The sequence below is a fragment of the Mastigoproctus giganteus genome, chromosome 2, assembly GCF_048544385.1.
Source record: "Mastigoproctus giganteus isolate SK-2022 chromosome 2, ASM4854438v1, whole genome shotgun sequence".
NCBI classification, from domain to species: Eukaryota; Metazoa; Arthropoda; class Arachnida; order Uropygi; family Thelyphonidae; genus Mastigoproctus; species Mastigoproctus giganteus.
The window spans coordinates 256,110,185-256,135,667 of record NC_143576.1 but is presented as its reverse complement, the minus strand read 5'-3'; the positions used below and the strand labels follow the sequence as shown (position 1 = coordinate 256,135,667).

The following is a 25,483-nucleotide window of genomic DNA, read 5'->3' as shown; positions in this document are numbered from 1 at the left end:
TGAGTAGTAGGGAAACACAATGTAATCAGACTTTTGAAAACAGATAAGCATAAGGATAGCTTGAAGTTCATAGAAAGAAATGCAGAAATAGATTATGCACTTCATAGTGTTAAATGTTTATTTGCAAATTTTTTCATAAAACATAATGGCCTCTTGAGTTGTGGTTGCTCATGCTCATGTGTTTTTCAGAGATATGTTTCCTGATAGTGAAATAGCATAGATAGGGAACGAAGAGGTAGGGAAGGCTCCAAAAAGTGGGCCCAAACTATATCCCATTATGGTGACTTTTTGCAAACAAAAAAAAAAAAAAAAAAAAAAAAACCCATCAAATTGAAACCAACTTGCTCTCAGTGCCACCAGCATTGGAGCTATGGAGTACAAGCATGTAAGATTTCAAAAAAACTGCATGGCACTTAGTGCTGATAGTAATAATAGTGCTGTTATGTAGGCCTAAAATCCAAAGCAGCATGTATTAAAAGAGAAGGTTGAACACTTGGTGGTAATAGGGAATCTTTGTCACCTCACCTTATTTGTGTGCTGAAAAGGAAAGATAATTTAATCAAAGGCAGTCAACTCACGTGTTGATTGCCTTTGGTTAAATGTGTAACTAGACTGTAGAACAATGACAACCTTTGACAAGCCTATTTAAAGAAGTGGCTAGAAGTTCTGAGAAAATCCAAATGAGCACTTTCAGAGTTAGCAAATCGAAAAGAATTTTGAAAGAAGACAATTTAATGAATCAGAAGTTCTTTTTCTCTCCAAGAAAAAGAACTTCTGAATTGCAAACATCTGTTTAGAACATTTTCTAAACAGACAAAGTAAGGTTATAATTCTAGATATGCTATCCTCACTAGTGCAGAAAGTCTGTTTATTATCTGTTCTGACATGTTGGACAGACAAATTGTCCCAATTTGTCTGTCGAGACATTAATTGAGACCTGTTAATATCCGTAAAATGAGACAAATGCTAACTCGTGATTTTCTGTTGTATAGAATCTGTGTCCTCATTTTGAATTAAATTTTTAAATCATTCTAAGATCTCAAGCAGAAGGGTTTTTTTTTTTTTTTTTTAAATATAGATATTTTAAGCCAGGAATTCTCTTAGCTGACATTTTCAAGTTTTATTCAGTTCTTTAGAAAAGGGAATCCATAATAACTGCTTCACGGTGCAGTGTAATTAAAATAGATGGAATTAGTATTGGAAGACCTGCCTAAAATATGTTACAAACTCTTCAATGGATGAACCTTGTAACAGGACAAAAGAATGATTTGACCTTATATCCTTGCATGACAAAAACTAGAGGTATAAAGGGAGATAACTACCCGAAGCTTGTTGAGGGCTTTTTGTTCTCTTCCAACTTGAATAAAGCAATTTATTTGTTTCTTTTAAATGTTAAGTGAACAAAACATGCAATATTTAATACAGTTATTCCCTCTGTAGCATGGTTCACTCATGGTTCAGTTTGTTTGCTACAATACTCTATAATTTTTGATATCCTACTCCAGAGTTTCACTCTGTTCCCACAGGACATTGCTGTTTACTCCAAACAGCTTGGAGGGGTTATCCATTATCAGAGGTTCTGGTACTTGAGAACTCCTGTCAAAAAAAAACTCTAATGCTCTTCAGTCTGATTTTTCAATTGACTGTAATTCACAGTTCATGCCTTCAAAGATATTATTTAATTTAAATTGACCTTTAACCGATAACATAATTAACAATAAAATAGCTGAATTATCAGCCAAACTGGACATGCTGTAAAGCATTTTCAATTTATGACAAGGAGAAACTTTGAAAGTGTCTGTTTATTGGCCCAAAAGTTATTTTTCATTCTCCAGAGTAATTTACTTCTGCATTAATTTTCTGTAACTGTTTGTGCTGGCACACATTTACTATGTCCATGATTGTAAAACACTTAGTCATTCACTACAGCTATGTAGGAGGGGAAAATTACACTCATGATCTAAAACATTATGACCACCTCTGTCTCCATGATTAGATGCATCCTACAGCACCCAAAGTGATGTCACCTACCAGCTTAGCATAAATAGTTTGTTTGTTTGTTATTTGGTTTTTAGGAGCATTAGCAACTAAGGCCATATTGCTCTGAGGATATGCGGTGGTCATTCCCTGACCTTTCTGCATCCTCCATATTTAGTGGTCACGGTCTCAAACCCCGGTCTAATCAAGAAGCGTGTGCTACGCACTGCTGCTCCTGCCCACCTGGCTACGGAAGTGCCAGCATATATAGTGATGATACAGATAATGCCTGTCAGTTCGTCAGTATGACACCCATGCAACAGGGAAAGGTAAGGACCTGTTTGAATGGGGAATGATTTGCAATGCTAGGAAGGCAGTGGCTAGCTTCTAAGTAACTGCAGTAACTCTTGTCTGTTTGAAGGCTGCCATAATGAAGGCGTGGCGGGAATGGTCCAAAGAGGGACATACAACCATCCAATGTGCTGGGACGGGGAAACTACCACTGATTGACAGTCAAAGTGAATGGTGGTTGGCACAGTGTCCAGGACAAGATAGCTCACAATCCCCCAGTTTACAGCAACTACAACCAGGATGCACAGAGAAACGCTTCTGAGTACACCATCTAGCAGATGCTCTTGCAGATTGGCCTACAGAGTAGGTGACTTGTTCATGTGCACATGTTGACCAACCATCATCAATATTTCCATCAGCAGTGGGCATGGGAGCAGTATTCCTGGACATTGGGCAACTGGAAAAGAGTTGCCTAGTCTGACTCAAGGTTCCAGCACCATCATGCCGATGGACAGGTATGTATTTGATGGCGAGCAGGTGGACAGCTATAACCAGACTGCATGGTTGAACAAAACAGGCCAGGGGCAGTAGTATCATGGTTTGGAGGACTTTTCATGGACAGTGTTGGGTTCTCTTATCCCCATTGAACACACTCTCACTGCCAGATCCTATTTTGGCATTGTTTCATACCAGGTTTTGTCTTACATGGTGACCATGCATCCAGATGACACTGGACTCTTTCAGTAAGACAATGCCCCATATCACAAAGCCCACACTGTCCAGGAATGATTTGAGGATTATGTCCAGTCATTTTGTGTGCTCCCTTGTCTCACAAATTCCTCCAACATCAATCCCATTGAACGCTTTGAGGGTTTAGTATCAAACAACGTTAAATACAAAATAATTTTGTAGTTGATGTTTTTGTAATTAACCAAAAAAAAAAAAAATCATTTGACATTTTCTTGGTTTACCGGAAATGTACTTATAGCCTAAGCTAACTTGTAAAGTACTAGAGAGGTATAATTCTATGACATGATATGCATTGTTATTTGTATAAAATAAAACTAAAGTTATTACAAAAAGAAAATGCAATTTTGCAGTTAACGTTGTTTGACACTAAACCCTCGACTTGTGGGATGCAGGGGAACATAGCATTCGCCAGTCACATCAGTGCCTCATTCTATTGCCAAAATTCAGCATGTCCTTCTGTCCAGTTGGTCAAAGCTACCCGAGGACACCTTTTGTGGTCTTGTGGAGTTGATGCAATGCCAGGTGCAAGTGATTATCATGACAAAAGGCAGCCCAACATGCTATTAGGTAGATGGTCTTAATGTTTTTGCTTATAGATGTGTACCAAAGTGGTCAGATGGATCCAGCAGCGAACCTTTATACATCATCCCGTCATTGTTATGGGAAAGAGAGCATCTACTTGTGAATTATAATTAACTAAAGTTTATTGCAATGTTGTTTATCAAGCTTCTCTTTAAGAATTGCAATATGCCTGACAGGGGATTGCTTTTGACTGCACACTATCATTGCTTAGCAATGCTGTTTTCACTTTAGTTTTGCATTCTGGTTTACTTATTTTTATGATCATTTTGTGTTCATGAGATTGATTTTAGTTTACCTTGTATATAATTTCAGCTTCTCCAATTTTTTATTTTAAATGCCATCAAAACAGTTGAGTCAGCTAGTGCTAATAATGCGAAGAAGGCAGTATGCCACAAGAAAAAATTTCATTAGAAACTAAATTCAGTACTCTTAAAAAGACTGCTCCCACATCTGTCAGAACCAGATGGTTCTGTTGTCACTTCAGCCAAGGATAAAGCTGACCTGTTAGCATCCCATTTTTCTTCCAACTCGTGTATTAATGATCTTGGTTAAACACCTCCCACCATTCCCAACACACTCCATTCAATGCCTCCTGTGGTCTTCTGTCAAAAGGATGTCAGAAGGATTTTGACGAATCTTGATGCTAAGAAAGCTCCAAGTCCTGATGGTATTTCTACACTTGTTCTCAAAACCTGAGCTCCTGTTCTTTGCCACCTTTTTTCACTTTCTTATTCCAAAGGTGTTTTTCCTTCTGCTTGGAAATTTGCTCGTATCCAGCCAGTTCCTAAAAAAGGGTGACAAATCCATCCCATCCAATTATTGTCCCATTGCAATTACTTCTACTCTTTCTCAAGTAATGGAGAAATCAATTAACCGCCAATTCTTAAACTACCTAGAAACCTTCCTTCTGATCAATGATCACCAGTATGGATTCCATCAGTGTCGATCCACTGGTGATATTCCACTGAATTTGTCCATTTATGGACAAATTCAGTGGAAAAGTTAAGCAGTTGCTCTTGACATCTCAAAGGCTTTCGATCGTGTTTGGCATAAAAGTCTTCTAAACAAGCTTCCATCTTATGGTTTGCCAACTGTTTTTGTAATTGGTTATCCAGTTTTCTCTCTGATCGCTCACTGAGGGTGATGGTAGATGGCTCTCCTCTTCTAACTTCCCCACTAATGCTGGTGTACCCCAAGGTTCAGTTCTTTCCCCCACTTTTTTCCTCTTGTATATTAATGACCTTCTTCCATCGAATGGAAATCTTTTCGATAGTTTTTCTTATGATAGCACATTGCATTCCACTTTACAATTTGAGAAACCTTGCCCTGCTCAATCAGTTTCAACTTCTTGAATATCCACTACCAGTTCCTTAAATACTGATCTCCAGTGGGGCAAAGACAACTTAGTTGATTTCAATCCTTCTAAAACTCAGTCTTGTCTTATATCTCGCAAAAAGGGTTCTTCTGCTCCTATGCTTATCTTTGGTGACACTCCGATTTTTAGACAAGATGATATATCTCTCTTTGGGAGGTAACCCTGACTTCTAATCTCTCTTGGCACAAGCACATTACAAATATTGCTTCCTCTGCATCTAAAAAAAACTTGGTTTTCTCTTTTGCTCTTGGCATTACTTTTCTTCCAAACAACTGTTCACTTTGTACAAATCACAAACCTGCCCTACCATGGAATATTGTTTCCACATATGGGGCAGTGCCCCCAAAACCTCCCTCAGACTTCCAGACTCCATTTAGAAGAGGGCAGTTAGGTTAATTAATGACTCCTCTCTAACAGAGTCTCTCCACGTGTTGCCTCATAGACATACTGTTTCTGCTGCATGCCTTTTCTACAGATACTTCCATGGGCACTGTTCTTCTGAATCTGCTTTTATAATAACTGGTCTCTCTTTCAAAACAGTCCGAACACATGCTGCCACCAGCCAACATCCATTTACTGTCCAACTTCAAACTCACAGAACCAAATTTTCATCTTCCTCATTTATTCATTCTACTGCTGTTTTTAGGAACAACCTTCCTTTATACATATTTCCTGAAAATTACAGTCTACAGTAGTTGAAGTCTAATGTCAACAAATATCGTCTCTCATCTTCTCAACCTCCAACCCAAGCATGGTACCAAGTACTATAGGTTCTAATACCTCTTGTGTTTGGGGTTTTCATAAAAAAAGGGGGAATATTTTTGACTTCACAGTAGCACTGCTTGGCAATGCTGTTTTCACTTTAGTTTTGCATTCTAGTTGCTTCTGGTTTACTTATTTTTATGAGCATTTTTGTGTTAATGTGATTGATTTTAGTTTACCTTGTAGGTAATTTCAGCTTCTTTTTAATTTTAAATGGCATCAAAACAGTTGGGTCAGCTAGTGCTAATAATGCGAAGAAGGTCACCAGAAAAACTTTTATTAGAAACTAAATTCAATACTCTAAAAAGACTGGATTTGGGAGAATGTCAGATTGATCTGTGGAAGACATTTTATTTAATGGGGTGTACCATAAAAACCACAATAAAGAAGAAGTAAAAAATCTTGGAATATGGCAAAATAGCAACTGTTTTAAGTGTAATGAAATTACATTGATCTAGCTTTCAATGCTGATTGAAATGGAATGATTGTTAAATTTGTTTACAGAGGACAGCATGCAGCACAGCATTCTCTTAAATTTTTTAATAATTCAAGAGCAGGCATGAATGAATATTTGAAAAAAAAAATTGCCAGAGGGATCTAGTGCCAAACCTTTTAATGCTAGTAAAGGCCAGTTTGATAGGATCTGTATGCTTTGTAGCCTGCATAATATTACTACCCAGGGAGATGCAGCCAGTGCTATGTGGGGAGGCTGAAAAATTTAAGAAGGCACTTTCGGATATTATTGAAGGAGACTACATCCCTCTGCAGGTGTTTAATGTTGATGAATGTGGTCTATTTTGGAAGAGAATGGCAAGAGAACTTTTATTTCTAGAGAAGAAAAATCCATTCCTGGATTTAAAGTGGCAAAAGATGGAATAACAATAACAGTGATGTGGATGGGAATGGTGCTGGGCTTCTTCAAGTTGAAGTCCCTGTTAGTCTAACACTTAAAAAAACTGCAGGGCTCTTAACGGATTTATTAAATCAAAGTTGCCAGTCATATGGATCTAATAAGTCTTGGGTCAGTAGAAGTCTTTTCCAAACATGGTTTTCAGATTAGTTTTGTTGAGCATTGAACGATATTAGGCAGCCAATAACATTTCCAATAAAGCTCTTTTGATATTGGATAATGCATCAGGACATCCACCGAGTTTAGTGCCAGTGTAAAATTTTTGTCCCCCGATACCACCTCTCCCATCTGACCAGTGAACCAGGTTGCAATAGTGGCTTAAAGAATTTTGAAAAGTATCCAATATTAAACATGTCATTGGTAATACTGTTAGTGCCTAGCAGAAGTTCAACACAAATTGATGAATGGAGTGTGGAGAAGATTGTGTTAAATACTTTCATGGCTTTGATTTCAAGAAGATTAAACACAACATAGTAGAACTTGGCAAGCATATATTGGATTGACTGATATAGAATCTGAAGACATACCAGGATCTCATCACAATCCAGAAAAGATGGCTTAAGCAATGGAGAACTCATAGAAATGGCTGCTGAATATAAGAAGAAAGCTCTTGAAAACTTCAAAAAGGAAAGAGAAAAGGAAGAACTTAAGTCTCCCCTCAGATCATGACCACTAAAGGCCTTCCCTTAGGCACTCTAAAAGCTTGTGTTAAATTGTATTTAATGTGCTATATAAATTGTAAGAAATAAATGTATTTCTTACTTCAGTAATAATGATGTAATAATGAACAGATTCCTCATTGTATGTGGAATGGTTGAAAATGCTGTGAGTTCTTAAAGGGCAATCTGTAACAACAAGATGAAAGCAAACTACAGCTCTCTTTGGATTTTTTCTTCAGCCCTAAGGAAGATCGACCTTCAATATTTTGTTGCAGTGGCCACAGTAAGAAGATATTCCTGTCCATCTTCAAGTTCTCAAACCACATTAGTGGTTTTGAGTGATCTGTAAATTAACAGTATTGCAAGTCATTATTGTACAAAAATGTAAATATAATATATAAATTTCAATAATTTTAAGGTAAATTTTTTGCATTTTCTTAACATATATTTTATTGTGCAATTTATGTATTTAAAGGTTTAAATATTTGTGCTATATTTAATATTGTTACATAGAGAAATGCAGCCTTAAAATCAGCCAGAAATGCTAGTAACACCAACCAGATAAAACTATTTACATTATTTCCTATGGACAAATCTTCCCCTCTTAACATGAATTCACTAAGCAGGTGATGTTTGAAGTTTGAAAAACCAGATGTAACTCTTCAATACATGTAACTCACATACATCTATTACCGAGGTCATTACTTAAATATATGTTGAAGAATATTATGTAGAAATTTATTACACCAGCCATTTTTAAATATTCAACTTCCATTTTGGAAATTTATTATCATTGTTAGACTAGAAGGATGATTTTGACTTAGTCATAGGCATTTCTATTGCCTGGTTGTGAAGTAATTACAGACCTCTTAGTTTAACTTCTGTTCTGGGGAAAAAAATGGAGTCAGAGGCCAAAGAAGCATTGCAGGATCATCTAGACAAGACTGCAGTTATATTTCAGTCATAGCATAGGTTTCTTAAGGGGAAGTCTTGTCTGACCAATTTGATTGGATACTATGATGTGGCTAGAAAGGAACTGGATGCAAAAAATAATTTTGATATCATATACTTGGATTTCAGGAAAGCTTTTGATACTGTTGCACATGAAGACTACTGTACAAATTGGAGCAGTATGGCATTAAGAAAAAGTCTGCTGCTATGGATAAAAGGATGGTTGAGTGGGAGAAGACAGAGTGGTAATCAGCGGATACTGCTCTTTGTGGACTAGTTATTAGTGGAGTCCCCAAGTGTTCAGTGTTTGGCCCATTGTTGTTTTCTATATTTATTAGTGATATTGATGAAGGTGTATCAAGCTCAATGTCCAAGTTTGCAGATGATACAAAGGTTGACAGGGTTGTTAATGACAGCAGAGCCAGTACACTACTACAACAGGATCTAAAAAAGTTGGGCAGATGGGCTGAGAAGTGGAGACTGAAATTTATCATTGACGAATGCAAAGTACTGCATATGGGTAGAAGTAACCCCAGAGAAATGTACCAACTGTGTGGTACTACCCTTTGAGGGAGATAGAAAATGAAAAAGATGTGGTGGTAATTGTGCAGTCAGCTATAAAATTTTCTGAGCAGTGCAGAGAAGCTGCCAGAGCAGCTCATGGAGTCTTGTCAATGATAAACAGGAATTTTGCTATCAGAGATAAGCATGTGATTATCCCTTTGTATAAGACAATGGTCAGGCCACACCTTGAATACTGCATTCAGGTCAGGAGGCCTCATTTTAGGAAGGATGTAGAGCTTCCAGAAGGAGTACAGAGAAGAGCAGTGAGATTAGTTAGGGGAATAAAGGGTTGCTCTCACCAGGAAAGGCTTAAGTTCTGCACCTTATCTGTAGCAAATTACGTTCTCACCAAGAAAAGGCTTAAGTTAGCATTAGCATTAGCATTAGTAGAGGCATTTGATGCAAGAAAGCAAGCTTATGCAGCATCAGCCAAAAAAAAAAAAAAAAAAACCACTTCCACTTCACCCCTCCGTTCGTTCAAAATACCTGTCCAGCTGAGCCTTAAACTTATTTAGGCTATCAACCTCCACCACAAGGGATGGAAGTCTGTTCCACCAACCAACCACCCGCTGGCTAAAGGCAAATTTCCGCACGTCTATCCTACATCTGTCTTTCCTCAATTTGAATTTATGCCCTCTCAGGTGATTATTCTGAGCTAGAGGAAGAATCCCATCAGCATTGAGCATGCTTAAACCATTCAAGGCTTTATACACCTCTATCAGATCACCTCGCTGGTGCCTAGTCTCCAGACACTGTAATTTGCAAAACTTAAGCCGTTCTTCGTAAGAGCACCCCTTTGTTCCATTCACTAATCTTGTTGCCCTTCTCTGTACTCGTTCCAGCAGCTCTACATCCTTCTTGAAATGAGGCCTCCAGACCTGTATACAGTACTCTAGGTGTGGCCTGACCATCGCCTTATACAATGGAATAATCACCTCCTTATCCCTGCTGGAAAAATTCCTGTATATCATTGACAATACTCCATGAGCTACTCTTGCAGCCCGTCTGCACTGCTCAGAGAACTTCATATCTGCCTGCACAACCACCCCCAAGTCCCTTTCATTCTCTACCACTGTCAGTGTTGTACCACAGAGTTGATACGTTGCTCTGGGGTTGCTGTTTCCCATGTGTAGTACTTTACATTTGTCAATGTTAAACTTCATTTGCCACCTCTCAGCCCATCTGCTCAACCTTTCCAGATCCTGTTGCAGCAGCATAGTGTCAGTAGTGTCCTTGACAACCCTGCCAACCTTTGTATCATCTGCAAACTTGGACATTAAGCTTGATATACCATCATCAATATCATTTATAAATACAGAAAACAATAATGGACCCAACACTGAGCCCTGAGGGACTCCACTAATAACATCAGTCCACGATGAGCAGTGTCCATTGATTACCACTCTCTGTCTTCTCCCCCTCAACCACCCCTTTATCCATAGCAGTAATTTGCCTCCAATGTCACACTGCTCCAATTTGTGTAGCAGTCTTCCATGTGCAACAGTATCAAAAACCTTTCTAAGATCCAAGTATATAATATCAAAGTTATTCCCTGCATCCAGTTCTTTTGTGACTGCATCATAGTATCCAATCAAGTTGGTCAGGCAAGACTTCCCCTTAACAAAACCATGCTGTGTCTGAGCTATAACTGAAGTCTTGTCTAAATGATCCTGCAGTGCTTCTTTAACCAGTGCCTCCATTAATTTTCCTGGAACAGAAGTTAAGCTCACAGGTCTATAATTACTTGTGTCAGCCTTTGATCCTCCTTTGTGAATTGGGGTCACATTTGCACATTTCCAGTCTATGGGTACCTCCCCTGAGTCCAAGGAAGCTCTCATAATTATGGCTAAGGGTTTGCTTACTTCCTTTGCTGCCTCCTTTAATATAACTGGATAGATCCCATCCACCCGGGTGCCTTTCTTGTGTTTATCTTCAACAGTTTCTCCTCCACTTTACTCCCAGTTATTTCAAGATTCTGTAACTTACTGCTAGAGTTGAATACACCTCTGGCATTCCCCTCGCTGAATAACTCCTCATGTGTGAATGTCGATGCAAAATATTCATTTAGTTTGTTAGCTACCTGAGCAGGATCATCAACACTTGACCCATCAATATCAAGAGGACCAATCTGATTCATCCCTTTCCTTCTAGAGTTTACATAAGTAAAGAACTCTTTGCTGTTTTTCTTTGCATCCCTTGCCAAGGATTTCTCGTAATCTGCCTTCGCCTGCCTAACCTCCTTTGTAACTTGGTTGCATATCAACTTGTATCTATCATAGGCTTCTGTGTCATGTGTTAATTTGTAAGTATCCCATGCATTTTTCTTCTCTGCCATATGCCTCATTAGTTCATCTGACATCCATTTTGGCCTAAACCTTGAACAATATTTCTTAGTTGGTATGTAAAGCCTAGTAGCTTCCAAGATAAATTCTTTGAATGCTTCCCATTTTGAATTTGCTGTTGGTAACATCATCAGTTGGTCCCACTGTATAGAATTTAAATACTGTCTCAGTCCATCGTAGTCGCCTTTACGGAAGCAATAACCCTTCCCTTTACCCCTAATGGTAGTTACCTCTTTGAGTAAATCCCACTTCAGCACACTGTGATCACTGCCACCTAGTGGTTCATTTATCTGCAGATTCTTAATGCATGAAGAATCACTGCTGATAATCAAATCAAGAGTATTACTCCCTCTTGTTGCCTCCCGAACATGCTGATGTAGAAAACAATCATCCAATAAATCCACAAAAGCCCTGCTAGTGTGTGAGTATCCAGCCCCCAAATTCCAGTCAATATCTGGGAAATTAAAATCTCCCATTATAAGACACTCTGATTTACTGGCCCATTCTATTTCCCTGTACAGTTCCTTATTATACTCATCAGAGTCATTAGGCCTATAGCACACTCCTACTCTCAATTTTGATCTCCCAATGTTTATGTCACACCAAACTGACTCCACACTGCACTGTCCAGCGATGTCGACTGGCTTCACTTCCTTGGTTTTTATGTGTTTCTTAACTAATAGCATAACACCTCCCCCCTTCCTATCCTGTCTATCCTTTCTGTAGACGTTGTACTCCCCAAATTGCAGTTCTGCATCCCTTATATCTGTGTGACACCACGTCTCTGATATCCCAACAATATCTGCCTTCGATGTTTTGAGCAATACCTCAAATTCATCAAATTTATTTACTAAACTCCTAGCATTGGTGTACACGCAAGTATACCTGCACCTGTTTCTATTCTTAGCTACCCTAACACAACCCATGTGTTTACTTGTACCACAATGGCTCCCAGCAGTCTCTGAAATACCATGCATCTTGTTTTTCAGGCTTCTGCTCATTCTAATAGAAGCAGTGCAAGAATCTCTTTCACCTCTGCCAGTGGCTACTGTCAATCTATTGGTCTTTGTCTCCCCCCAAGCTAGCAGTTTTCCGACCCACCTAACACTGCCTCGATAGCATCAGCAAATATTCTTGCACCCTTTCTATTTAAGTGTATCCCATCCCTGAAGAAGCAATCTCTCCTGTTAACAAGTACAGTCCAGGCTGAAAAAAATTCTACCCCTTGAGCCTTGCACAATCTTTCCAGGGCCGAATTGATCGACAAGGCTCTCATCATATACTCCCTCCTATCGTGTCTGGGCAGAATTGCAGACACTTTCAAATTCAACCCTAATTCTCGGCTTTTGTTCAACAGTGACCTGTACTTGTTAAGTAATTCTGCCGGTCTCCTACTCTTAATATTATTAGTGCCAACGTGTACAACTATATCACCTTTTGTGCCCTTAAAAGATGATATTCGCTCTACAACGTCATCAACCTTTGCCCCTGGCAGACATACCCTGGTCCTGTTCCACCTATCTTTTTTACAAAGCATGTTCCCCGTTTCCCTGACAATAGAGTCACCAACAACTACTAGTTCCTTCGGGACCAGCGCATTCTGCCTTGGGGGTTGTCTCTGTGTCACGCGATGCCCAAGTGCAAGCTCTGGCGTTGATGTGGGCAGCTGAGAGCTTGATGGGCCCCTCAATTTAGTTTCTTCGAGGGCATCCACCCTGTCCTTCAAGCTCTCATATAGGCCCAAAAGAACGCCGAGTTGTTGCCTGATATCGATACACTCCTTGCATCGCGCACACACAAAGACATCCCCCTTGGCAGTATCATGTCCCGTACCCGATTGCTCTGCAAACATCAAGCAAACAGTGCATTTTATAAGGCTGTGAGTCAGAGGACAACTGCCCCCCTCAGTTCTGCTCTGAGCCACAGCACTTCCATTAGCTTGAGCCTTTTGCTTTGCTGCTCTGGTCTGAGTCATGATTCTATTAATTTATTAATTAATTATGTTATGTTATTAATTATATTACGTTTGTAATCTAAGTCGTTATATGTATTTATTTAAACGTACAATTTAACTGCTAACGAAGTTCAACTAACGCTATCTAGTACGGTATATAACCTACGGTATATCTAGTACGGTATCACAATGGCGGGAAAGTTAATAACGGTAGCGGTAGTTACGAACACGTGGAAACCCTTACGGATACTTTTACAAGGCCGAGTAAAGACTAAATACACCAAATTAATCAAAAAATCAGAAAATAATGTTATACTACTAAATTTAAATCAAAAGTTTTAGAAAAACAATAATTTCAAATCAATAAATAAGAAAAATCCACTTAGCGGCTTGGAACACGACCGTCACTAGTAGCCTCGTCAGCAGACTCCTGAGTTCAACTCTGGCAGTAAGCTAGATAATCTTGTAATAACTGAGAGTAAAGTGGAGGAGAAATTGTTGAAGATAAACACAAGAAAGGCACCTGGGGTGGATGGGATCTATCCAGTTATATTAAAGGAGGCAGCAAAGGAAGTAAGCAAACCCTTAGCCATAATTATGAGAGCTTCATTGGACTCCGGGGAGATACCCATGGACTGCAGAAGTGCAAATGTGACCCCAATTCACAAAGGAGGATCAAAGGGAGACACAGGTAATTACAGACCTGTTAGTTTAACTTCTGTTCCAGGGAAATTAATGGAGGCACTGATTAAAGAAGCACTGCAGGATCATCTAGACAAGACATGGAAGACTTCTGCCCAAATTGGAGCAGTGTGGCATTAGAGGCAAATTGCTGCTATGGATAAAGGGGTGGTTGAGGGGGAGAAGACAGAGAGTGGTAATCAATGGACACTGCTCATCGTGGATTAATTTTATTAGTGGAGTCCCTCAGGGTTCAGTGTTGGACCCATTATTGTTTTCTGTATTTATAAATAATATTGATGATGGTATATCCAGCTTAATGTCCAAGTTTGCAGACGATACAAAGGTTGGCAGGGTTGTTAAGGACACCACTGATGCTATGCTGCTGCAACAGGATCTGGAAAGGTTAAGCAGATGGGGTGAGAGGTGGAAAATGAAATTTGACACTGACAAATGTAAAGTACTACATATGGGAAACAGCAACCCCAGAGCAACGTATCAACTCTGTTGTACTACACTGACAGTGGTAGAGAATGAAAAGGACATGGGGGTAATTGTGCAGGCAGATATGAAGTTCTCTGAGCAGTGCAGACGGGCTGCAAGAGTAGCTCATGGTGTCTTGTCAATGATATACAGGAATTTTTCTAGCAGGGATAAGGAGGTGATTATTCCCTTGTATAAGGCAATGGTCAGGCCACACCTTGAGTACTGGTCTGGAGGCCTCATTTCAAGAATGATGTAGAGCTGCTGGAACGAGTACAGAGAAGGGCAACAAGATTAGTGAATGGAACAAAGGGTTGCTCTTACGAAGAAAGGCTTAAGTTTTGAAAATTAGTGTCTGAAGACTAGGCACCAGCGAGGGATCTGAAAGAGGTGTATAAAGCCTTGAATGGTTTGAGCATGCTGAATGCTGATGGGATTCTTCCTCTTGCTCAGAATAATCACCTGAGAGGACATAAATTCAAATTGAATTTATTCAATTTGAATTTATGTCCTCTCATAAATTCAAATTGAATAAATTTGAAATTTATGTCCTCTCATAAATTCAAAGAGGACATAAATTCAAGATGTAGGATAGATGTGCGGAAATTTGCCTTTAGCCAGCGGGTAGTTGGTTGGTGGAACAGACTTCCATCCCTTGTTTTGGAAGTTGATAGCCTAAATAAATTTAAGGCTCAGTTGGACAGGTTTTTCGAACGAATGGAGGGGTGAAGTGGAAGTTTTTTTTTTTTTGCTGATGCTGCATAAACTTGCTTTCTTGCATCATATGCCTCTACTAATGCTAAATTGCAGTGTTTGGAAACCAGGCACCGGAAGATGTTCTGATTGAAGTGTATAAGGGATTGAATGGTTTCAGCAAGCTCAGTGCTGATCGGATTTTTCCTCTTGTGTAGATTATGCACCTGAGGGGAGGGGTCATAAATTTAAATTGAGGAAAGACAGTTGTAGAATAGATGTGCAGAAATTTGCCATTAGCCTATGGGTGGTTGATTGTTGGAACAAACTTAAAGAAAGAATTGATGTACAGGGCTCATGTGCAGTAGGAAGCATGAAATGTAAAAAATTCATCCCAAGTAATGCTTGTAATTTTAGTAATTCCTCGTAATGGTAGCAACTTTCAAAGATTATTTAACTGGGGGGGGGACCGAATACTGAAAACCAAAGGAAGTGTTCTTGACAGCTAGTGCAAATGGCAGTGTCATTGTTATAAATAAAACTTTGATTTATATTTCTGAAGAGGTGCAAAGACTGTGACTTTCTTGAATCACTCATAGTTGATATCAAACAGACATTTTTTTAAAAAATATTCCTGTTTTCCTCAGAAATCTCTTTTGTTTCCTCCTGCTTATAATTGTTTGCTCTCTAGCTTTTTGAAAGTCAAAAGTTGGAGCTAGAGCTATCTGTTCTTGTCTTTTCTTTGTGGACATTTTTAAATGTCCACAAAGAAAAGCTGATATTTTCCACTAATCCACAGTTTCAGAAAATGATTGCCAGTGACATTTGCACAACTTAGCATTACAAACAACATAACCTGAGTCAACATAACTCCTTATATAATTTAAAGCCATCTGTGACTTTTTCAAGACTACCCGCAAGAGCCTTGTTAAACAAATGATATCACCATAATCCCATTTTTCAGCATTATATATCTTCTAAAGTGTTAAATATGCTCTTTCTCTATTTTTGCAAGTGTATCTATATATCTTTCTGCTGATTCCTTGTCAGACAATTGTTTGACAGATTAGCATAAGCATTAGTAGAAACATATGATGCAAGAAAGGAAGCTTATACAGCATCAGCAAAAAAAAAAAAAAAAAAAACACTTTCCGATTTCACCCATCCATTTGCTCCAAAAGTTTGTCCATTCTTTCTTCACATCTGTTCTACAACCGTTTTTCCTCAATTTGAATTTATGCCCCCTCAAGTGCGTAACATGAGCAAGAGGAAGAATTCCATCAGTGTTGCACTTGCTCAAACCATTCAAGGCCTTATACACCTCAATCAGATCACCTTGCAGTTGCCTAGTCTCCAGATGCTGCAATTTGCAGAACTGAAGATTTTATTGGTAAGAGCAACCCTTTGTTGCTCTGGCCTCCAGACTTGTATGCAGTACTCAAGGTGTGGCCTTAACATTCCCTTATACAAAGGGATACTCATTCAATTTGTAAGATACCTGAGTAGGATCATCAATAGTCAAACCATCGATATCAAGTGGAGCAATCTGATTCATTCATTCTCTTCCTTATAGAGTTTACATAAATAAAGAAGCCTTTGCTGTTTTTCTTTGCAGCCATTGCCAAAAATTTGTCATAATCAGCCTTCGCTTGCCTAACTTCCTTTGTGACTTGATTACAAACTAGCTTATATCTACCGTAGGCTGTGTCCAGGTTTCTTATTCCACATTGTCTTGAACCTGGCTAGCTATCCATTAGAGCAGTGTTTCTCAAAGGGTGTGCCGCAAAATTTTCCAAGTGTGCCGCGAAATCTTAAAAAAACTAGTGTCGTTTTTATTTTAACATCATTGTCCGAATATTTTATTTTGGTTGTAAGAATTGTTTGCATAACACAAATATAATATAAGTATAAATAAAAAAAATGTTAATATTATTTTTCGTTCTATTTATTTAATTTAGAAATTTCTTCTTCTATGACTACGTAGGTGTGCCGCGAAATTTTTCTTCTTTGGAAAATGTGCCATGAGAGTAAAAAGATTGAGAAACACTGCATTAGAGAATGTACATTGCTCAGTAAGCTTTATTTTTGTGTACATGTCTTTAGCCTTTTCTACTAGCATGTGCCCAGACATTTAATCATAAATTACTTGTACAGCACTACATCAAATAGTTCCAACTTACTTCATTTAATAGTGGCCTTTGATTCAGTTTCAAAATAGAATTTTTTATGTTTGTCTTTCTGCTTCCATGTGTCATAGATTATCGAATTTAATGATAAACTACTTGTACAGCACTACATCAAGTTGTTCCAAATTACATTTTTGCAAAATGCTTCATTTAATAGTGGCCTCTGTTGATTCAATGTCAAAATAGAATTTTATCAGTTTGTCTTTCTGCTTTCATGTGTCATACAGGATGGGTGGGTGGGAAGTCACTCCCTCTTTTAAAAATGTTATATTTTTTAAAATATACAAAATAGCACTGCACATTTTGTTCTGATTTGTAGCTTGTTTGCTATTAGTTCCCTGAAAGTTACAACTTGATGAGACCTCCAGCATTTTCTACATATTTATTTAAACAGTCAGGTACATTTTCTGCGGACTTGTTAAGAATTGGACAGGAACACCGAAGATGACCTGATGGATATTGTTTTCAAGTTCATCAGTATTTTTAGGTTTACTCTTATACACTTCTTCCTTGGCCCATCCTCATAAAAAGTAATTACATAGAGTTAGGTCTCGACTTCGTGCAGCCATTCTGTTTGTCCCCGACGGTCTATCCAGCATCCTGGGAAATGCTCATTGAGCCACTCCCTAACAGTCAAGGCAAAATGTGGGGGAACACCATGTTGCATGAATATCAACTCTTGAGCGTTTCTCCATGCAGAAATTGTAGGCCCCACAAAATTTTGCAATATTTCTAAGTATCGTTCACTGTTCGTGGTGTCTCGTCTCAGATATGGTTCAATGATACGAGAAGTTATACCGCACCACATCGTCTCTTTCGGCTTGTTCTGCATTCTTTCGACTGTCTCCTGGGGATCTTTATCTGCCCAATAATGACTCTTATGTCGATTAACGAATCCCCCCCCCCTACATGAAACACAGCCTAGTCTGTCCAAAGAATGTTTTTGAACAGGTGTGAAAAATCTTTCTCCCATGCGAGCATCATTTCACAAAATTCAACAAGCTCATCCCAATCTTCCGGGAACAATTGCTGCACATAATGTGGCTTCCATGGTCGATATTGTACAACATGCACAGCATGCCACCTTAAACCACTCTCTCTTAGGCCTGCCGTGCAGATTTCGAAGAGCTTTGATCGAAAATCTCTTTCAGTTGATTCATATTTTCCTCAGACCTTGATGTCGAAGGCCTACCGGATCTCTTGCTGTCCACTACCAGTCATCAGTAACTTTTTGTGACAGTTTTTGATTGTTTTTGGATCCAAAACAGCATGCCTGCCGTGTTGATTCCTCAACCACCATTGCACTTGGACAATTGACTGCTACACCTTATACCTTGCGGCAGTTTAGCTCTTTCCTCATGGACTGGCCATTTCTATGGGATTTCACAGGGATCTAAAACAATGAAAACAACATGAGTAATGGCATACAAGTACAATGAAAACAGCATAAGTAATGGCATACAAGACACAATAAAACAGCATACAGTTAATTCCAATACATGCATTACTTTACTGTATATAACAAATTAAAAATAGGGAGTGACTTCCCACCCACCCTGTAGAATATCAAAGATGCCTTACATTTTCATTAACTTGTAGTTTTTGATATATTCAAGTCTATTACATATGTTTGTTTTCTCCTTTATCATTAACACTACTTATTTCTGCTTTTTACTTGACCTTTCCATGATAAAAAAATATATGAAAAAATACAATAAAATGTTCCTATGCACTTACACTGTAATGCACTATAACAAGTTATGTGAATGAAGGAGGCATCTGGTAGCATTGCACCATCTGCATGCTTGTTTGTTTGTTTGTTTGTTTATTTGGATTTTTTGGTGCATTAGCAACTACGGCTATAATGCGCCAAGACCCATCTGCATGCAACTCAGGGAAATGCATGGACATTTTGAACTATCAGAATTGATGCTGACTACTGCAGTCAATGGAATTCTGAAATTTAATGAGCCTCTTAGACAGTTTCTGGTTAATAGCGCTTTCTGGCTAATCCAGGGCTGGATACTGCAGCTTTTATTGCTATATATTAATTAATTCTGGTTACAGTTTTGTGACATATTCCTTGTAAAGTTTTTAGTTCCCTTTTTTTTAATTTTAATTTGTATTGTGTTATTTTATTATATCAATTTGTTTCAGAAGGAAGGAGATAAACAGTCAAGTACATTGGGTGAGCAACTTAAATATTGGCAGAGGTTAAGGCAAGACCTGGAAAAAGCACGACTTCTTGTGGAGCTTATTCGCAAGCGAGAGAAATTAAAAAGAGAATATGTATGTATAATAGATTTTATAACAGAAATTCATCTGTCAAATATTATTAGATTATATTACATTGTCAAAAATGTCTAGCTAAGGAATAAAGGAACTATTATTTGTATTTATTGCATTCCTTATTATTGTATTTGAAAACACTTTATTCTTGTGCTATGATGTCTTTTTCTCTTCTGCTAACTAAGCATAATTAAAAACTGTAAACTTTTTAAAGATGTGTGTAATATGTTAATAGAATTACATGTGAAGCCTAGTTAGAAAGCTAGCAACAGCCTAGGTCTGGATTGTAACTAGCTAGGATAGTGTTTCTCAATATGAATGAAAATGTTGTAAATGTACTCCAATTTGTAGGAATCAATTTTCACTCTGTGTTTTGGGAGTGGATAGTTTGAATAAACTTGGAAGGATTGGACAAATTTTAGAAAGGGTGGACAAACAAAGTAATAATATATACTACCCTCCGAAAACGATTTGGACACGTTGATTTCACATTGATATCACTACTGCTGACTTCAGTAGTGTATAGAATTACACTACTGAAGATCTCTCTTTTGACTGCAACATGCTGCTTTTCACCAACAAATGATAGACTGCAGTGTGTGTAGTCTGCCATTCATCATCCAGCACAGTGACCAGTCTGGCCCTCACATGACATTCCTGTAGGTGTTCTGTAAGATTCAAATCGGACTCTTTGAGGGCCATTTCAGCTTCTGTCCATTAATATCCACAATGGGTATTATCCTGTTCACCGTGCACACATTGCACCCTGGATGCAGATGTTCTCCAGTCATCTTTGACACCCACATCTACCCATTTGATTGGAATGGGGTATAGTGAGATTCATCACTTCATAGACCTGATCTCCACTGTTCTGTGGAACATTTACATTCATTGAAAGATAAAACCACTGACTGTGGTTAGTTTTATACAGTTTTCAACCCCTGTTGATGCTTTAAATTCTTGGTTGTTGTTTTGTGGTGATGTTTGATGAGATTGTTGTATTACCTTTCCGCGTACCACTGGTCATGTGGTGCGAGCTTCCATGGTCTTTCTGTGCATTACTGGTAGATGATGTTACTGTCACACTTCCATTTCATGACACCAACACCATCAGTCAACTTTGGATAATATAGGCTGTCAGCAATTGCGCTAATTGACAAATCATCAATGTGACATTTGAAAATATACCTACAAAACCTTGTAGGTATATTTTCAAATGTCACAAAGGCTTGGTTTAACATGCCACGATGAGAAAAACTAACTTATGTGGCTCATATGTCCTCCTGATATACTGCTCTGAATCACTAGTTTAACTGGGAAAGTCCATTGAATTATGAAAACAGGCATCCAGATATTTTTTTGTAGGGCAATTTATATGTACAAGGTGTTTCAAAATTGCATGGAACAAACATAGAAGCATATTCTATAACTAAAAATAAACTGAAATAACCTCTAAAGAGGAAAGCATCTAAAGAAGCTGTTCAAAATAACCTACATTTTGTTCTGTGTAGCATTCATTGTGATGAATATGTGATTCCCTGGTATGCTTAATCATTTCAGGAATATTCTTAAGGGTATTAACACCCTGCAAAATGTGATTTTTCCATTCATGTTACCTGGTAATACATTTAGCATAAACCATGAATTTCATGTAACCCTACACAAAGTAATCTAAGTGTGTGAGGTTAGATAATCATGTTGTGTAAGGATTGTTTGATGATTCCATCAGTTATTGCACTCCATATTTAAAAAGTCATTCATCACAGGAAAAGTGGATTAGTGCATCATCATGCATAAACATGTGCTGATTTTCAGCACATGTTGATGCATGATGTGGGTGTGTTTTTCAATAGTTACCACAAGTTGTTCCAGATAAAATGTGGATATTCCATTCTTGAAAACCTTGCTAGTAACAGAAAAAATAAGGACCAGTAAGATTATCCTCAAGAGTTATGCCAAACATTAAAGGAAAATATATGTCAATAATGAGTACCGACAATTGTATGTGGGATTTCTTTGACCCAGGTATGAGTGTTTTGGGATTTCAGAATTCTATTTCATGTAAAGCACACTTCATCTGTAACCAGAATGTAGCCAAGAAACCAAGGATCATGTGTGCATTACAAATGAACCACTGACCAAAGATTCTTCATTTGTTTGTGTAATGTCCTTCATACACTTGCAAATGAAATATTTATGTGACTTGAAATCTTGTGGTAGGAGACGTACTTTTATGGTGTGAAGTATTTGCTCTTCAACACTTGCAGTGTGTCAAAATTTCTCCCCATTAGCATTTATACATAATGGTTTTAGTGTAGTTTCTCCAAGTTATCTCTCCATAGAAGTAAATGTTTTACAGTTGGTACTTTTTGAGTTGGAAAATTTTCAGCTTATCTGTGAACAGCAGCTGTGGAACTTTTATAAACCTTTCCATGAAATTGAATGAAACAAATATCATATCAGTCAGTTCACTTGGCAGAGGTAACAGATTTGTATTAAACATTATAATAATAATAATAATACTAATAATAATAATACTAACATTACAGATTTGTAGTGTCGTACAGATTGACACTGCTACTGGTATGTACTCTGCCACATTGGCTGTGTTTCTATGCAGTAAAACTGAAGACCTTACATTTGGGGAATAGAAACCCAAAAATAACTTATACACTGTGGTTTTGAATTAAAAGCAATAGAGGAATAAACCCAGAATGCAGTTTGGTAGCATTAAACTTTAGTTGCTATTTTTCAGACCATACTTGCATTCAGGCCAAATCCTTTTGTAGTAGCAATAGCCTGTTCCAACCTTTAACCACTCTCAAACATTTAAGTCATCAACAAATTTTAAGCACTTCCCTTGTTATCCCCCCTCATCAGTATCATTTAGGAAGATTAGAAATAGGTGAGATCTGGGCAGTGATCCTTGAGGGGATCCCAATTGCTACTCTTGTCCATTCTGAATAACTCATTTATGACCACCTTCTGTCTCTTGTCCTTCAACAATACCTAATTCACAGATGGATTTACACAATAATTTATACAACAACCTCTCATGAGAAACCATATCAAAAGCCTTACTAAAATTCAGATGTGTAATATCAAGGTTGTTTCTAGCATCCAACTGCTTTATAATGTCACAGCATTTTACCATATTTGCCAGGCAAACTCTTCCATTCACGAAACTATGTCAAGGCTCGCTTAGAATGCCATTCTTGTTGAGCTGGTCCTGTACTGCATCTTTAACCATAGATTCCATAATCTTACCAAATCATAGAACCAATCTCAGTGGTCTCTAATTTCTTCATCACTTCTTTAGCCCCCTCCATGTGGACTGGGGGTGTCACTTCTCCAGTCCAAGGATCCCTGAATCTAATAATGATTCCATTAACATTACTGGTGGTTTGATGCATTCAATTGTGGCATTTTTCAATATAATTGTATATCCCAAATAAGGCAGTGATTCTTTTTAGTTATACTTTTCAGCAGTGCTTTTTTTGTAAAAAAAAAAAAAAAAAGTGCTGGTACTCATTCTTTGCTATCAGGAAAAATTTAAAATTAAAAGACTATGAAAAGTACTTTAAAATTTTTTTTTTCCCTGAGATTGTTACTTTAGTAGTAATCTTTTTGGAATAAGAACAACAAATTAAGTATATTAACACACAGTTTATTAAGCATAAATTTATTATTCAAGTATATAAAAAATAAATAAAATATGTAAAAAATAAGTAAAATAATTAAAAAATAATAAGTAAAAATAATTTCATAATAAAGTTTTTGTACAATATTACAAATTTTTATTAAGTTCTCACATGACGCATTATGCCGACTTCTTTTCTTACTGTTTGTGTCAGTTGCTGAATGATGTTTCTGAAGCAGCCACAAATCGACATATTTTGCTGAATCGAAATGTGTGAGCAGTGTGCCTACAATTTTAAGAAATAGTTTTGAAGAAACTGTTTTTGTCATCAATGAAGCTGGTTGGGCTGACGATCAGATTTATTTGTGAAAATCCTCGTTCATATTCACTCGATGAAATTGGTATCGTACTCAGAGCATTCATCAAATGCTTCAATTCTTCTGAAACCGTCTTTTCAATTAGATATTCCCAAAATCCACGAGTTGTATCTATTTCATTTAACTGCAACCTAATTCAAAATTTTCTAACTTTATTTTCACAAAATGCCAACATTTCATGTTTAGAAGGTTTAATACCTTCATTGTCCCCGTTTTCCTTCTCTCATCATTGACATTGTCACTAGTTCTTTGAACTAGTTGTTAAATTTTAATTATTATTATTATTATTTTTTTATTTTATTTTATTTATTTATTTTTTAACTTTCCAAAATGTCAGTGTTATTTGATATTCAGGAAAAGGGTGAACAGAAAGTGGACATGGAAGAGTCCAAATGGATTAACAACTAATGAAATCGACTTCATCCTCACTAACAGAAGATATATTGTGAATGATGTTACCATCCTGAATAAGGTAAATGTTGGAAGTGATCACAGAATGGTAAGATGTACACTTGATATAGATGTAGGAAAGGAAAGGAAAAAACTGACTCGAGTAAATAATACAAAGGTCTTTGAGATAACAGAAGAGGAGAAAAGCAGTATGTACTGGAACTTAAGAACAAGTTTGAGCTTCTGCAAACTGCTCAGGACCAAGATATTGACGAGGAATATTTCAACTTTCTGAAAGTGATAAAGCCCAAGAAACCTATAGGGAAAAAGAAATCCAAAGAAGAAAAAATTAGTCAAGAAACACTTGTCATGATGAACCGAAGACGACAAATGAAGAGCAAGAAAAACACTGACAGGGAGAAAATTGAGTATACTGAGTTATGCAAAGCCATTAGAAAGAGACTCAGAGAGGACATAAGAAGAAGATTTAACACAAGAAAAGAAAAACAAGCATTAAGGGAAAACAAAGGACTTAAATCAGCAGCCATGAGTAATTCAGAAAGACAAATGATACTGAAATTGAACAATAGCGATGGTGTACTTATAAACAGCAGAGAAGGCATAATTCAAATAGCAGAAGACTACTATAGAGAATTATACAAGGAGCGAGGGAATGATGCCAGCAGTGGGGAAGATGGATTGCAAAGTAGCAACACATACGACATACCCGATATTCTTCCTGATGAGGTAGAACATGCATTGAAGAAAATGAAAAATCAGAAAGCCCCGGGGGAAGATGAAGTTACTGTAGAGTTGTTAAAATTGGGAGGAAGATACATAACACAAAAACTGGCAAGGCTCTTCACAAAGTGCATTAGAAAAGGTGTGAGGCCTAAGCAGTGGAATAATGCAATCATAGTTTTGCTGCATAAGAAAGGAGATAAATCAGAAACTGGAAATTATAGACCAATTAGCTTGTTATCCCATATCTACAAGTTGTTCACAAGGGTCATTACTAACAGATTAGAAAGAATACTTGATGAGAATCAACCGAAAGAGCAAGCTGGCTTTAGGATAGGATTCTCAACTATGGATCAACTTCACGTAATATCACAGCTAATGGAGAAAGCAAATGAATATAAAACACCATTATGCCTGGCATTTGTGGATTTTGAAAAGGCATTTGACTCCATACAGCATAAGGCAATGTTTCGGGCACTGGAAAGACAAGGCATAGATACCCCATATATTATGATTTTGAAGAAAATACATGAGAGTGCTACCTCCTTTATTAGACTAGACAAAGACAGTAGGAAATTTAAAATTGAGAAAGGAGTTCGACAAGGAGACACAATATCTCCAAAGCTGTTTACTGCTGCCCTTGAGGAAGCTTTCAGAAGATTAGACTGGTCGCAGAAAGGAGTCAATGTGAACGGAGAGTACCTAAACCATTTACATTTTGCAGATGACATTGTGGTCATAAGCCACAATCCCAAAGAATTAGAGGAAAATCTTAATCAGTTATGCACAGTTAGTAAGAATTTTTGACTAAAGATGAATATGGCTAAAACAAAAGTAATGATGAACAAGTATGCTACAGAAAGGGAAATAATGATTGAAGGAGCAG

The 25,483-nt window shown here is 37.6% G+C and overlaps 1 protein-coding gene across 3 annotated transcripts in view; it reads left to right on the top strand.

The window, feature by feature from the left end:
* The window catches only part of Br140 (bromodomain-containing protein 140), a 507,858-nt gene that overhangs the window by 186,125 nt on the left and 296,250 nt on the right, over positions 1–25,483 (top strand). For 2 of the 3 annotated variants that reach the window (XM_090369103.1, XM_090369102.1), the window contains exon 8: positions 19,321–19,449. In XM_090369103.1, the coding sequence (XP_090225229.1) occupies positions 19,321–19,449 (129 nt within the window). Of the gene's footprint in view, positions 1–19,317; positions 19,450–25,483 lie in introns of all 3 variants that reach the window. The other variant, XM_090369105.1, reaches the window with a different exon arrangement.